Source organism: Formica exsecta, unplaced genomic scaffold (genome assembly GCF_003651465.1).
Source record: "Formica exsecta isolate Colony F162 unplaced genomic scaffold, ASM365146v1 scaffold308, whole genome shotgun sequence".
Classification (NCBI taxonomy): Eukaryota; Metazoa; Arthropoda; class Insecta; order Hymenoptera; family Formicidae; genus Formica; species Formica exsecta.
The window spans coordinates 709770-725477 of NW_021850337.1; the positions used below are offsets into that span (position 1 = coordinate 709770).

Sequence of the window (15708 nt, forward strand, 5' to 3'; positions counted from 1 at the left end):
TGAGACGGAGGAGGATCTCTTCTATGTCGAATCTCTTAGAAAATCCTTCTTCGGGGAATCAATCTTCGCGATTTATTTCTCCGTATAACTCGACGGTACTCATAATAGCCACAGTATATAGATATAGAGCTATGAGAAAATATAGAATTTCGAAAATTGCGTCGTAGAATTTTAAATGACGCGATATCTAAGATAATTTTAAGTAATATTGATTCGCTGTCCAAAGTAATGGATGAGATATGTTCCAGAAGCTTTTCGAAAATATGTTCATTGAAGATAAAAGTAGAAGTATGATTATTTATCGGACGTGATGTCTTTCGATTCCGTCGTTCCAGAAAGAAGAGGTAACTTTCGGTCAGAGCGGAAACGCTCCGAAAACCGCGAACGATCTGCTCAAAGTTAAGGAATAATAAGAGCAATAGAGATCTTTTGCCACATGTGTCACGGCGGCGCGTCGACGAGGGTGTGAAATTGACGTATTATATGCACGAGATGATATCTATGGGGAGAGTCGATCGTATCTCCGTATTCGAGAGGGTGGTCGCGGAGGAGGGACGCGAGCGCCGAGAGTGATCCAGAAGTGCTTTCTCGTGTTCCTTAACTAACCGTTCGCCGGTCCTCCGGACGTCTCATCGGTCGCACTTGCCTGCACCGACGAGAAAACGATGGAGAAAGAGAGAAGGGCGGCCGCGGCGACAACGACGACGAGGAGGACGACGGCAACACCACTAAGGACTGTATCTTCACCCACACTCTTATCTTCTCGTCGCTCTTATCCTCCCCGCACTGTCCCCACAGTTGCACGGTTATCCCCAGAAAAACTTCGCGAATGGCTTCGAGACGTCGCAGGTATGCTCTCACCTCGGCTATCGCTCGCAATTTGCAATGGCCGCGTGCAAAGTATGCGAGCACTATTTTCGTAGAACTCTCGCCTTATACAGGACGCTAAAAAACTATATGTACAAACTTTGGAATTGTGTTGAGAATTTAAAAACTTAGAGAAGAAAGTTTCATGGCTCTGTCTCAAAATGTTGAATCTTAAAAGTTTTTTTGTAAGTCATTGAGAAGGTCCTCCGCAAATTAATTTTCGTCATCTAACTCTCTTTAATTTATTTTAATTTAATTTTTAATGGATTTTACTTAACAAACACTTTAATTTAACAAGAGTACATTTTATATTTTTAATGTAATAAGATTAAATTAATAAGATAGGACATAAAAAAGGTATAAAAGAAGAAAATCCAACTTTGAACTTATCAAGAAATGTATATATAGTTTATACATATAGTTTCCCAGTTTCTGTCATTTCAAAATGAAACCGATGCGATACAAAAGAATGAAAATGTTGCGAGATATAGTTTCTTTCGAAAAGATAATTATTTTGTGCACGCGCGTAACTCACTTTATTATATCATAATAGAAAAATATTCTGTGAAATAAATAAATAGACTATATATTGATTTAAGTCTCCTCTTTTTCCATTTTCACGATAATGAAGTCATACTACGTTCAAGATAAATTAATCAAATATTAAAAAATGCAGATAAATATCAAGGCATATACCGTACGAGACTTTGTCTTTCAGGGTAAATCTCGAGAAGAGATTACGTGCCGGTATCCTTCGAGACAGATTCGCGACTCGGCTCGCTAAGTGACAGTAACGTAGCCGGAATTGCGACCATTGGGAAGGCTCGGAAGTAATGTGTCATCGTTAAAGGATTGTAAAGGATGTAGGGAGCTGTCTCCCCCTTCGTTTTCTCCCGTTACGCCTCGTATGCTTTTCTTTCCTCGAGGAACTTTTCTGCGAGTGAACGTTATTTCGCACCGTGCTATTAAACGCAATAAATAATCCCAATTTAAATTTATCAAAAGGAAACATACATGTATGATTAATAAGCAAGAATTTTTTATCAGTTTTCGCGCAGAATTTGCAAAAATTTCTCTTCGCGAAACTCTTTCACTCGCGTTCTTAGCTGAAAAACGGCGAGCGTCACTAAACGATGCTTGATAGTCCCCGCTATTGGAAGGATATCGATTGCTCGTAGCCAGGGAAGCATCGCGGTGGCCGGGAGAGACGCCGAGGCTTTCGATTCCAAAGTAACGAGGTCCAGTAATGGAACCCGTATGTGTAATTTACCACGGAACTGGAGGCGCGCGCGCGTTGTGTGCTCGCACGCACGCACGCACGCACGTATATACATACATACATGCCCACACGCGATGAACGCACTCATCCGTTCACCTACACGCGCGCGCGGAGAGCGGCTTGATTAAAATTTCTTTCGAGTCCCTTCCCCCATCCCCCTTATCCTGTACGGCGTTCGTTTGTCTCTCGATCCGGGAATACTCATCAACCTCCGCATGCGGGCTCCTGCAGGACAACGATGCGCGCTTCGACCCGCTTAACGGACAATTAACGTCGAGATTCCAGCGAGGCGTGTAACGAGCACACACAATCTCCGAAAAAGATTCGGTACCCACTCGATGTCAACATTCAGGATCGCGAAAAGGCTGACCTTCCAAATTGAATCCTTATGTACCGCAAGGACGTGGAAAACCGAGTCAATTTTGCGGCTTATTGTCTTCGGTAAATGAATTATTTGATATTTTCGGCACGGAGTCCTGAGATCTGAGATCGTTATAATCTGCTATCGAATTCGAATCTCGATGCTATTTCGATACGACAATTTTACAAAAATCATGACTGTTTTTCTTATGTATTAAAGACACAACGCTCTAATAATTTTAAATAAAGTTCTTTAGTATGATTAAACACGAAGAAAGTGTTTTTTATTTACGATATAATGAAATAAACTCACCGAAGGAACTCCAGGTTCACTCCTTGATCCAGCGAGCTGCGAACTGCGAGAATTAAACTTGCCTGAAGTTTGCACCTTTTTTCTATGAGTTCCGAAATTGTCCTGGAAAATGTCGTAATATATTTATGCATGCAATTGTATTAATTGTATTTACAGCAAGAATACATAAAGCGCAAGAACAGCTCTATGAATTGGTTCCTCTTTTTTCAGTAGAAAAGAAAAGGAAAAATAGAAAATATACTAGAAAGAATTTCCTAATTAAGAGCTCATTTCATAAAGCAAGTCCGCGCTCATGCTTCAGAAAGAAAAAGAGAAAAAAAAGTAAAAAGTATATTTAAGAAGAACAAGACCTCTTTCTCTTTCTCTTTATTGACACAAAAATGCACTTTCCTTATTCACTTCTTTTATTGAATAATATAAAGATAATTAAAAACCCTCAAACAATTACGCGTTAACCTTTGTGTTTTTCTATGTCCAAATGGATAGTAATTATATTGTAAACGTACATACATAGTAAATGTTCATGATAGATTGATTATATTATTGTAAAATCTTTATAAAATGCTTCGAATAACAAAAGAGAATTAATTATTACCTTAGGCAGTTCTGACAAAATGAAAACAGAGTGCTTGTGTGATTCAAGATTAATATAGAAGGATTGCGCCATAGGCTAAAAGTTTGACAGACGGGCGAAAAGCGAAAAGGTTTATGAATTATCACGAATTTGCTCCCGTTCGCATCGCACCGTCAAAAAATAACTGTTTACCCGCAAACTTGTGTAATTCGCGCTCTTGTCAAAAGACTCGAAATTTGTTGCATATATATCGAATACGCAAAAGTAGGTTTCCGTGGGATTTCGAGCGTAAACTAACTAGGTGCTCGAGATGAATTGATTAAAATCGAACCGCGCGCGCGGCGCACGCTAACAAAGGAGAATTGCGGTACGGAAAGGGTGAAGAGAATGTAGGTGGACGTGTAGATGGAGCGTAGAATGGGGAATGGGCAAACAGAGCGCAATTAACGTGCAACCATTAAATATGTACGCGCGCGTTGCTAGAGCGCGATGCATGTGCGCAGGTCGGGCGCGCAAATACATCGAGAGAGTATCGAATACTCTCTCTCTCTCTCTCTTCTCTCCCTTTCTCCCGCGCGCGCGCGCGCGCGCAGAAACGAATGGGGCACAGGGTCTCTTCTCGTGCCCTGTTGGCACAGCCGCTTGATTAGCTTCGCCATATTTACATGTCATTAGCCGATTGTTTGTCCAAGTCGGTAACTCCACCCGCGTTTCCCTCGCGCGTCGCCGCAGTTCAGCCATTTTTCAACGAGAATCTATTCGGCGATTGGACGAAACGTTATACGATAAGCGCTCGTTCGTTCCCGGAAATTTTCGTAACGAAATTTTTTCAATTATATATCGCGCGAAAAAAAGAGGTAATTCGGCAAAGTGGAATATACTTAGATCAGTATGGCTGGTTTTTTTTTTGTTTTTTTTTAGTGGTTTTATTCCATAAAAAATACGAATTTCGATCTCAATATCTCGTTGCCTACATTGCATAACAATTTTTTCCTTAATTTTATACATTAATTATAAGAGAGTGTAAATGTATTGGGCAAGCTAGCGATGATGCCCGGCGAAAATTAACATTAACGTGAAATAAATAAATGAATTGACTTGTATAACTTAACTGCAGGCAATAATAATAATGATGTCATCGATACGTTTCGTGACAAAGTAATTGCATCTTTCAAACGATCACCTTTCGGTCCCCCTTGCAGGTAAAACGCTGCAAAAAATCACAGCTTTACTCTCTATCCGGATTGAAAACGATTATAAACAAATTGAAATCAACGTAACATTTAAATATCGTCGAATTTTGAGTTTGTTTCGACAAAACATAATAATCGCTCATAGATACACATACATACATACATTCTTTCTCTCTCTCTCTCTCTCTTTCTCTCTTCGTAATTGTCTTCGTGGCAAGGATACGACTTTTGTAAGAAATAGGACGATCGGTTCTATCGCGTCGCTTTATGAAACTTACAGACGCCCTTAATATCTATGCTTTCGGTTATGGTAACGAGGATTTGATTAATTGTATTGTTTCACTGTGATCGCTCATTTTCCGATCACCGATCATCGATTGTGTTGCAATACGTATTTTTTTTTTTTTTATTGGGGTACGTATAACTCTTCGATTATCGGTTTTTAAAAAGTACCACTTTTACATCACTATTAAGGCAGTATGGTAATGTGACTTGATTTACGTAATATAGTTAGGCTTCCTCCCATGTCTTCTCTCTAGACGTAATTGCGCGACATCTCGGATATGTGTTCGTTTCTCTAGTCGCAAGATCACAAAAATATAAAGATAATATGTCCATCGGTTGTACATGAAATAAATTATTTCTTGTCGCAAAGTCACTCTTCATTATGTCACAAAAATATCATATTTTTTTCAATTAATAATATAATCATCAGAGCAATGTAATTAATTTCTATATCGCATTCCGTGAAAGAAATAAAAACAAATACTTTTATGAAAAAGTATTTCATCTCGAGTGATCTAATATTTCAATCATGTAAAACCATTTCGAGCAAGTTCTAAAAAGATCTATGGAAAGGCAAAAAGATTAATTGTATCAATAGTAATAATGTAGTAATAATGTCTTTTACCCTACGTCTCGTAGGCCACGATATAGTGAGAGATACGGTACGCGATCATGCTGATGCTTCGTATAGAAACTTCCAGGATGTCGCTAAACTATATCGCTGTAAAATATCTCTAGAGTACAACGCGATCGTATACTGACACAATTGCTATGATTCAGAGAAGTTACAAACGTGTCGAGACACCGTGTGCACGAAGTAGTAACACGATGAGCACACGATCAACAACGTTAATGTCAACGTAATTAGCCTAATTATGTCTAGCCAGTGGCGGTGTCATTGCGATCGGTTTCGTTCGCTGTCGCCGACTCATGTTGTCGCAACTCTTCCCTCTTTTCCTGCGGAGAGACGATACCAATGGCCAGAATTTCGAAATCGTCCGAGAAATTGTTCGCGTTCATCGCTTGTTCTGGAGTGTCGCTATGGCCACTGCTGCTACTGCTACTGCTGCCACTTCTGCTTCTCGATCGCCTACCACTGGGTAAGTCTTGTCTCTCGGTATCAGCCTTATCATCAGGAACTGAGACTTCATTATGAAGATCCGAAAGATTGCTTTGTGCGATACGCATCGCCGCCGCCGTCGTCTCGTTATCTTGCTGTTGCCTTGCGTGATAGGTGTTAATTGAAAGGACGCTCGCCGCCGGATGATCATTTTCAATCGATTGTCGAAAAGCCATCGTGCATGACGATTGCGCATTAACGCAAGTAAGCTCAACTTGGTCGGGGAGATCGTCAGAGGGCTTTATCAAAGTTATGTCCGAAATAGAACGGACAGGCAACCTGTCTGCGACATTGTCGTCATGAGAATTTTCCGAGACCGTATCGCGCTCTACCCAAGGAAAGCGGACAACTAAGCGATCCTCGTCCAACTCGTCGCACGATGTCAACAGTGGAGTTTCAGCAACGGCATCATCGTCATCGTATCGTTGGACGGGTGCGTCTTCCCGGATAATTTCGTCGTCACCAACCTCGTCCTTGTGTGCTAGCTTTGTTCCAAGTGGCGCTGGTATATGCGCTTCTTCCAATTTCACGTGCTCAAAGAACCTCGTGAGGGCGCGCCGCTGGAGCTGGACTGTTGCTGGCTTGCTGTCTGACTGTTCGCGCGATTCCAACTCGTGCTCCGCACGGCAGAGCTGTTGTCGCAGGAGCGGACAGTCTCGATCGTTTGGGCCGAAGCCTCGTAACTCGCGTGAACGACCGGTGATAGTATAGGACTTATTATGGCCTGGGAACAATGAGTGGATGAAAGTGCCGACTCTTGACCCGTGCTTGCTACGACCGTCGAGATTCGTTGCTGCTGCTTCCTCCGCTGGTCCGACTGACTCTGGTTCGTTGCCGCTGTTCTCGCTGTCGCCATAGAAAGGCAATAAGGTTTCTGCGACTGATCTGGTTGACTGATTGATACAGAGTTTGCCGCCTGAAAGTTTGGCCCAGGGCTTTCTGCCGTTGAGGGTTGCTCGGTCCAATTGATAGTCGTTCGAGACGGAGTTAAGAGAATTTGACAATTTTGGTACGGTGACACAGTGGAGGGAAGCTGCGCGACTGTTCTGTTTCTTGCGGATGTTACGATCGTAGAACAAGGAGTTGGGGAGGGGGTGGAAGCCGGTCTGAAGGGTAGTGCTGCCACTGGTCGGCAATTGATAGTTGAAAACTGCGGAGCGGTTTTGGTCTTCGGTTTCACCGCTAAGAGGCTGATCGGACCTTCCAGCCGATTCGGTGATTTTCTTGATGATAAGATATGATTGGTGTTTTTCTGGCTGGATAGTGGTGCCGGACAGCTGGTAGGGGTGTGGCACCTGCTCCTCTGCTTGGATGTAGGTGATGTTCGATCGTGAATGCTGGTCGATGTAAGGGTTATGAGATGCGATGTTTTGTCGTTGTTCGATATCGATGAATTTACTGCCTTCTGATTGCTCGACGTTTGAAGTAGAGGTATTGTTTGAGGTGATTGGGATGAGGAAGGTTGAGGCAGGCAAGTGGTTGACGCCGAAGGCAGTGGAGAGGATGCGCTTTTTTTGAGCTGCATCAACTTTATGAAGTCCACCAGCCGTTTTATAGACTTCTGCGTTTTCTCTTGCTTTCCCAATAGCTCCTGACGCATGCGTTGTTGCAGCTATTAAAAAAAAGAAAGTTTATGTTAAATATTTTTATAGTGAAATGTTTCCAATTCGAACATATATGTAGCGTAAGTTTTTAACTCTATCGCTATTAACGGTACGTTCGGAAATATCACCCGTGTGCACACGAGCGTCGTTCTATCTTTGTCCAACTTTAATAAATGACAAAGATAGAACGACGCTTGTGTGCATAGGTGATGTTTCCGAACGCAGCCTAACAAAGAAACATCAAGTGTCTGCCTCTGGTTTTGAATATGTGTTACTTTGTATGTAAAATTCCGACAAAATTGGTCAGTAACATGTGGTATAAGTACATGGATAAACATAGGAATATATGCAATTTAGTAAAATCAATAATATTGTATTATAAATATGTAGAATTAAATATCTTTTTATATTCCTATTCTTATAAAAATTTTGAAAGTCGAGAACAATAACGCAAAGCGTAAAAGCATTTTGAAAAATATTTGGAAAAAATCTATATACATGGTTTTGAAATGTATATTAAGTATATGATAAAACTTATATCCAAAACATATTTCATACATCATACACTTTCGACGATATTTATTCAAAGTCAATTACACCAATTTAGCTTTGAAGGATTGTTTCAAATCCTAAATGCGCGATTAAGCATTTAAAAAAATTTTGTTTTTTATTTTAAGCTATTCTATATAGAATAGCATATCTAAAAACCTATAAAAGTGAAGGGAACCACTTTCATATGTTTCTTTGTATAAGAATACTTATATACTATAATACTTATATACTATTCTAATACATTTATTATATAAAAAGCAACTATAATGGCTTGCTAAAAACTTTCACTCCATACAAAAAGATTTAATTAACATAAATTTTGAATGCCATGCATTTTTCTTAGTCGTCGATTTATAATAATTTGTAAAAATTGTTAATTAACATGATGCGATAAAACTAAAGAAATTCTACAAAAAAATAATATATATTTCTAAGGTAAAATAACGTTTTGTTACAATATATTACTGTTGTATCATAATATCAGCCAATATCATTGCAAAGAAGTTATCTCTTTGGTATATAAATATAATGAATATATACAAAATGACACTATATTCTCACTAGATAGAATATCACACAAATATTGTGATTGGTATACTACTATCATTACTAATGATACATTATCACTCATCGGCAGTGGAATTGAGAATAGCGATATTTCTTTTCTTCATCTACAATAGCCAATGTTAAAATGATGGAAACACTTTTTTCAATGATGTTCCAAATATACATCTGATATCTAATAAAAAATTTGTTTTCTAGAGATATTTAGACAAAAAAAAATGATGATAAGCAATAAATATCAAATATATTAATTATATCAAAATTGTTGTCTGTTCTTAATAACGTCAATAAAGAAATATAAATTGTATATTTAAAAAATATTTCATGCACTCTATATTCTCACCTGTATAATAAATAAATAAATCATATTTATAAATCATTAATATAACGAAGGAGATCAACGACTAAGGAGAAACAAAGCTAACTCTTTCATACATATACTACAAAAATTAATGAATAAAAATATCAAAGACTGATCGATTCTTGATAAAATTAGTGCGCTCTAAAAATGCACACTTTGATGTACAAAAAAGTTATTACACATATAAATCTATATTTGTAAGAAATCATAATCACGATCTTAGATAATAGAATCGACCTGTCCCTATAAAGCATCGCATAAATAGAAAAGTAAAAAAGATAACGATAAAAACGCAGAGATCTTGCAGGTTCCTCTGGATGAAAAAACAAAAGGACGAAAACTGTTTGCAATTTATAATTCATATAACTCAAGAGCATTCCAAATGAAAGTGAACTTTGTAATTTGTCTCTATGCAGGCCACAGGACGAACCTGAAGTGACTGGCCGAGTAGTTGTGAACGTTTTTCCAACTCGTAAACCTGCAATCTCAGATCCGAGTTTCGCTCGCGCAGCTCATATCTTTCTCTCTCTTTCTCCTCTGCAAGATATTTTGCGTTCAAAATACACGTTGTATTTTTTGTGCCCTATCGTGGACGATCGACCAAAAAGTTCTTCTTAATTGCAAATTCTTCGGCCGTATTTGAGAAGCCGGTCTCAGACGCGAGCACTTCTTCCGGCAGGCTGCCTCTCTCGTTTATTCAGTGTGTGTGTGCTTACGCTCAATTAAGTCTGCGACAACGCTGCGATACCTCGTTGTATGTTAAATCTAGAAGTTATGGACTCATGTTATACAAATTCCTGTGCTTATTTCAAATATTGTGCTTGCGCCGGTCCTTCGTGATTTTATCTCGAACAAGTTTTCGCATTGCTTTGCACCTTGTCATTACTTTTACAATCCATCAATTGAGAAGGCAGCAAAAAATGCCGATTTTCTTCACGATTAAAAAATATCAATGATTCCCGGTCGAGTTGCTGCCGCAACTGAGATAAGCCTACCGCGACTGTATAACTGTTATTGTTGAAACAAGAACTTTTTTGTCAATCACACGCTTAGCGCTTTTCTTAAAAGAGGATTTCCTCTTTCGTGAAGTCGAAAATGTTTTACCGAGTTTTTCATTCTTTTTATAGTGCGGAAGCTTGTTTTCTGCTTCCGCTTCCCTTTTAATCTCCGCGTCGTCATCCTTTCCAACACCTTCTTCCTCATCCATTGCTAATACACATCTTGGACAAATCCTGGATGGAACCAGTGATCGAGTATGACACGAGACGTGATAGTTACTTGAGCAATTTTTGCATACCGTTAATGAATCTACAGAAAATAACGAAATCGTTACTTACTTATATGCAATCACTATATTTGTGATAAAGTTGTTAAAAAAAATAATAATGTATCTAAAATATAAATATTTTACTCACCTGGATTTCTACAACAGATACACACAACAGGTTCATTCCCAATTCTTTCGATGGTCAAGCTAGATGGTAATCCAGGAATATGAACAGTCTTATTGCTTATCGGCTGAACGAATTTGGCACTAGGTACGGACGATCGTATTTGATTGTCCTCTATCTTGTTTTTGTTCACAAAGACTTTACTGTCCGCGTTTCTAAGGATATTTGGCCTGGTAGTGGACTTTTGTACTGGGATCAGCGACTTCGTTACCGTTTGTGCTGGTGGCGAGGTAGATTTGGCTGGCTGAGTTTTATTAGGTGGTGGCGATGGGCCGTTCATACGAGCAGTCGTCTGCCGAGTATGAGGCGCATTTTCCGACTGAAAGTACGAATACAATCTCCTCCGCTTCTAAAAAATAAATACGCCAAAATATCAATTATTATATATCTCTAACAATATCAAATAGTACATGAGAAATTTATTTCCACAATCATTTTTATAATTTATATTTTTTTAAAGTGTAGAATGCTTTCATACAATTTTGCATTGTTTGCACTAGAATCATATCCTATTCTATGTGTATCAAAACAAGTACTTAAATATATATATATAACAAAAGTAACAAAAATATTAATATGCTTACAGATGGTTGTTGGTTATACGTAGGATATATAAAATGCGGGTTTGCTGTGCTACGACGCTTCCTTTCCACTCTTCTGTTCTGAAGTTCTGTACACCTTGCCTGAGTAATAAGCCCGAGGCAATCGAGAAAGTCTTCTTTTTCCATTGATTCGGTTTTGTGTTCTTTTTGCTTTTCTTCCTCTTGCTTCTCATCAGAATTTTCGTCCATCGAGACCGCAACAACGTCGTCTTCGCCGGAGATAGTTTCCACTGAGCTAGGACTAGGTAATCTGTAAAGAAACGTCCAATTGAAAAAATTCCAAAATCTTTATTCAACACATTTCAACAGTAAACACTTTTGTTATTTTTAATTCATTAATTAATTTTTTAATAAGCTTACTTTGCGCAATCGTTATCTTGCGCCGGTGAATGATGAACATCACCATTCCTGACAATTTCTTCATAGTTCTCCTTTGAAGGCTTTGTCTCAAAACCATTGGCGGCCGTTTCATGCTTCGTCTCGTTGTTGTTCGTAATATGATTGTTATTCAGGCCCAAGAGAGCCGCTATGGAAACTTTCGATCCGTTTGCGTTGTCTGTCGTGAACGCTTCTACCTCTGTGCGCAGCCGCTGCACGACTTGCCTCTGTATATTAACAACAAGATATATATATATATATAGCACAGAGTTATCGGTAATTATAAAAAAAAAAGAAAAAATCTTTAGTAATAGCTTTTTTAGAAGCAGCAGAAACTAAACGTATTAATTTCAATGTATTTTACAAAAGCATAACACTCACATATACAAATGTTCCAATAAACTCATACGACTTAATATAAATACAAATGTATATATAACAAGAAATATGTATATTTGAATATAATACGATATAATGCGATAAAATACAACACCAACACACAATTACGCGTTGGAGTTACGAAACAAAATACGCGTTTACCCCATGCTCGAAAGTTAGAAAGTTTCCGCTACTTTTAAAGTAAGTAAGGAACAGATAATCGTTGGAAAAAATCGCTTAGGCACGAATGAATGAGAGAAGCTACGAGAGGAGAAAGTTGAGAAGAGATGTAAACGATGAGGAAGACGCCGAGATTTTGTAAAGAGCCGAAAACGTTTTCGCGGGGCATTTTATTGATTTTAAACTCCTTCGTCTCTCTGCCTCTCGGCTTTTCTTTCGCTCTAAGTTGCTCTCGCTTCTTCTTTCTGAATTGTCGCCTCCTCCCTCTTCTCTCTCATCCGCTCACCCGCGATCGCATCACGCCTTCTCATTCTCGTAGCCTGTACGTATTATCTATCTGTGCTCGTTCATTGCGTCGTAACTATTTATCTTGCTTGTTATCAGCACCGTCGAAGAAAAAAAAGAGTGTCACACTGAACACATTAAAAAAGGACGAGCAGAAGTACAACTATATGTACAAAAGAATCGTGAACGATATACGTAAAGGTACTCAAATTAAATATTTTATAACTACTGTTAAGATTTATTTCACATTTTTTTCCTTTTTTATTAGAGATTTCGTAACTTAGCATAATACCAATTTTGCCACGCGAATGATATCATATTTGTAGCAATAAGATTTGTACATATTTTACAAGAGTTAAGCAAGACACTTTAAAGTTTTCACTTTGTAGTAGACATTTTGGATCAATAATAATGTTGACTGATAATGTAACTTATATAGAATTATATTTTTTCTCTCATATTTTGTAGCTAATGTAACAAAAATTATTCGCTCATTGTCAGTCTTAAAACTGTGTAATCCTCTTTAATTTTTACCGTTGTAAAAAATTTTCAAGCCATCATCGCATACATGCACACACATATATTTATATGTATGTTCAAAGTTGCACAACCGATTCGTCAAAAGATTGTTTGTGGAATTGAAAGGTCTCCTAATGAGAATTTGAACAAAAGATGATACATAAACGTACATCGCAATATTCTACGTGCATGCGACATGGAAGAAAATCAATTGTCCGCTTACCTGGGATCTCCCCAAAGAAGAAATGTACACCTGAATCCTTTTCATCTGACCGAGAATGTCTGGGTTCTATAACAGAGTGCATCATGTGGTTATATCAAGTTTGAATAGACTCGAAGAAAAACTATATAACCGTTAAAAGTAGGTCAACTTGTGTGCATTGAGATCTTTTTGTGGAATAATTAAATTACGCAATATTATTGTTACATTTATGCGCGCGCGCATCTGATGACATTATTGACAATGGCGAACGAAGATTAAATATACTTTGATTTAAAAATTACTAATAAAAGAAACTAACATCTTATGTAATATGTTAAAAATTATTTTATAGAAAAATTGCTGGGTATATTATATGTGATTGTATCTTGTTTAGTTTTAAACGCGTGACAATCTAAATAGAAAAGTTTTCTTTGATATATGCGTGTTCTTCGCTAGTTGTGGCGAAACGAAGGTGAAACGAGATGAAACGTTTGGCCGAAGTTTGTTACGCGATGTGACTTACAGAATTTCAAATGTACACACACACACCACGCAACTCCTGCGAAATCTCGCTGTTATTGTCTATTATCTGAATCTTACGTATATCGTAATAAATTCGTAATAAATTGTATTGAAATACGAACTTAGAACACGGAAATTATTCAAAAAAATACCGCGTACATACTTACATTCGGCTCAGTTTCCAGTCTGTTCTTGTATGTCTGAAAATTAACGAAAAAGTCGTCATTAATATCGATGCGAAAAAAAAAAGGTAGTACATTTTACAGAATCTTATAGGGGGATAAATAATCAAGCGTTTCTGCGAAAACCGCCAACGTACATGATCAACTGGAGCATGATGTGCCATATTATGCTATTACGCTCTCAACCCCATTAATACCTTCATTAATTAATAAAGATGCAAATTCGAATTTCGCTCTAATATCCTGGCAATTTATCCCGCAATTTATATTTAATTTTCTTTCCTGTCTCAGAAATCAGTCGTTACGAAATTAAAATATTTAAAATTAACGTACACACGATATTACATATTCGTAGTTAATTAATTTGATATTAAATCGCAATATGACGATTATCATTCGAAAGTAATTTTTCGAAGAGCCAGAAATGAAATTAAGATTATGAAATTAAAATTACTTCGTTCCCTCGTGCATAAAAAAACTGAGTACGATCTTTTTATCTCGATGTAATTATCGATAAACAATTTTGTAAGTAACTTGACAAGACTTATTTCGTTTCCAACTCTCGAATGAAAGCTTTAATGAAAGCTGAATCGGGGTGTACTCGGCACGCGTGTAAAAGTAAAAGAGAATGATCTCGTCAACATTTTCGCAGTAAAAGTCAATCAAGCGTGACTCGACGACTCTGGGAAGCTTCTCGGCGCAAGTATCGACTGCACCTGTCCCCCTCCAACAAAATAAGCGAACTTTGGTTACATAAATCGCGTTCAACTATTACGAAACTACGACACAATTATTGTCTCCTCCCGTTATAATCCGTACAATAATTTTATCCGTTCGCAATCAGCAAAAATAAAGAAAATCGTAAGACGGAAAGCTGAGAAAAAGAACTCATGTCTGATCGTCGTCTTATAATATCGATATATTGTATTCTCGATTGTCATTGCTGATTTTAATGTGCCACACATGATTCATCATGTATCGCGGAGAAAATTCTTTTCGGCCTCGTGGAACACGGTGAAAAGTATGTCGCATAATTCAGGAAGTATCGATTGTCCGTCGAGAACGTCGCTCGCGAGTTTGAGGTGACCGTTTAATTGAATGCGCAAACTTTGAGGCGCCGTCGCATTTAATAAGCATTTGATTGTCATGAGAATCAATTTTCGGAAATCTGTATTGAAACGTCGACGACATTGCAACGATACATTTATATATTTATAATATACGTATAAAATATTTTTTTTTAAGCGAAATTATTTTCTCGGACCTCTGTCTCTAAATGCAGGCTGTTACAGTATAAAAAAAGTGATTTTTGTCTTTAATATCGATATATTTACAAAAATGGAGGCGTGCAAACGACGCTAGAGAGACGTGCAACTTTCGACATCGCTTTTGTAAGACAAGCGGAACAATCAACAAGTTTTCGGCGACGAGGTCCGGCAATTAACCATTAACTTGTGACGTCCGACGAATTTCTCGACTCGAAACTGCTTTCGACGAGTAAACGACGCGCGTAACGTACGCGCGTAAAGCGAGAAAGAAAGAAACGGACGGATAGAGAGACGAAGGGAGAGAGAAAGAGGGCGCACGGTGACGCCTCAGATAGAAAAGGAACAAATATGGTTAGCCATAAATGAAACTTTCGACACAGACTCGCTCTTCGCCTCATATAAATAATCCCAAATTGCTCGCGTGTGATCGTGTACGCGCGCGCGCGCACGCGCTTAAATTATCCGCAGAAGACGCTGGCGGAGAGATCTATCGTTCGAGGTATCTCGATCGATCTATCGCAACTGCCGGAAAAATATACGAGGAAGGGGAGGGAGGGGGGCCGGCCCGATGTTCCCGTGTGTCTATTGCAAATCTCGCGTGGAATAACAAAGAAAAAAAAAAAAAAAAAAAAAAAAATTTCCCAAAAAACAGGGTAGTTTTTCGCGCCC

The 15708-nt window shown here is 38.3% G+C and overlaps 1 protein-coding gene across 1 annotated transcript in view; it reads right to left on the reverse strand.

Annotated features, from left to right (window-relative positions):
- Window positions 1–4292: 4292 nt before the first annotated feature.
- The window catches only part of LOC115237730, a 13965-nt gene continuing 2549 nt past the window's right edge, over window positions 4293–15708 (reverse strand). Inside the window, exons 2-8 of the mRNA XM_029810967.1 lie at window positions 13757–13789; window positions 13089–13154; window positions 11486–11730; window positions 11108–11375; window positions 10488–10872; window positions 10177–10380; window positions 4293–7603 (exon numbers count right to left, since the gene is read on the reverse strand). Of these exons, the coding sequence (XP_029666827.1) occupies window positions 5751–7603; window positions 10177–10380; window positions 10488–10872; window positions 11108–11375; window positions 11486–11730; window positions 13089–13154; window positions 13757–13789 (3054 nt within the window). The 3' untranslated portion in view covers window positions 4293–5750. The remainder of the gene's footprint in view (window positions 7604–10176; window positions 10381–10487; window positions 10873–11107; window positions 11376–11485; window positions 11731–13088; window positions 13155–13756; window positions 13790–15708) is intronic.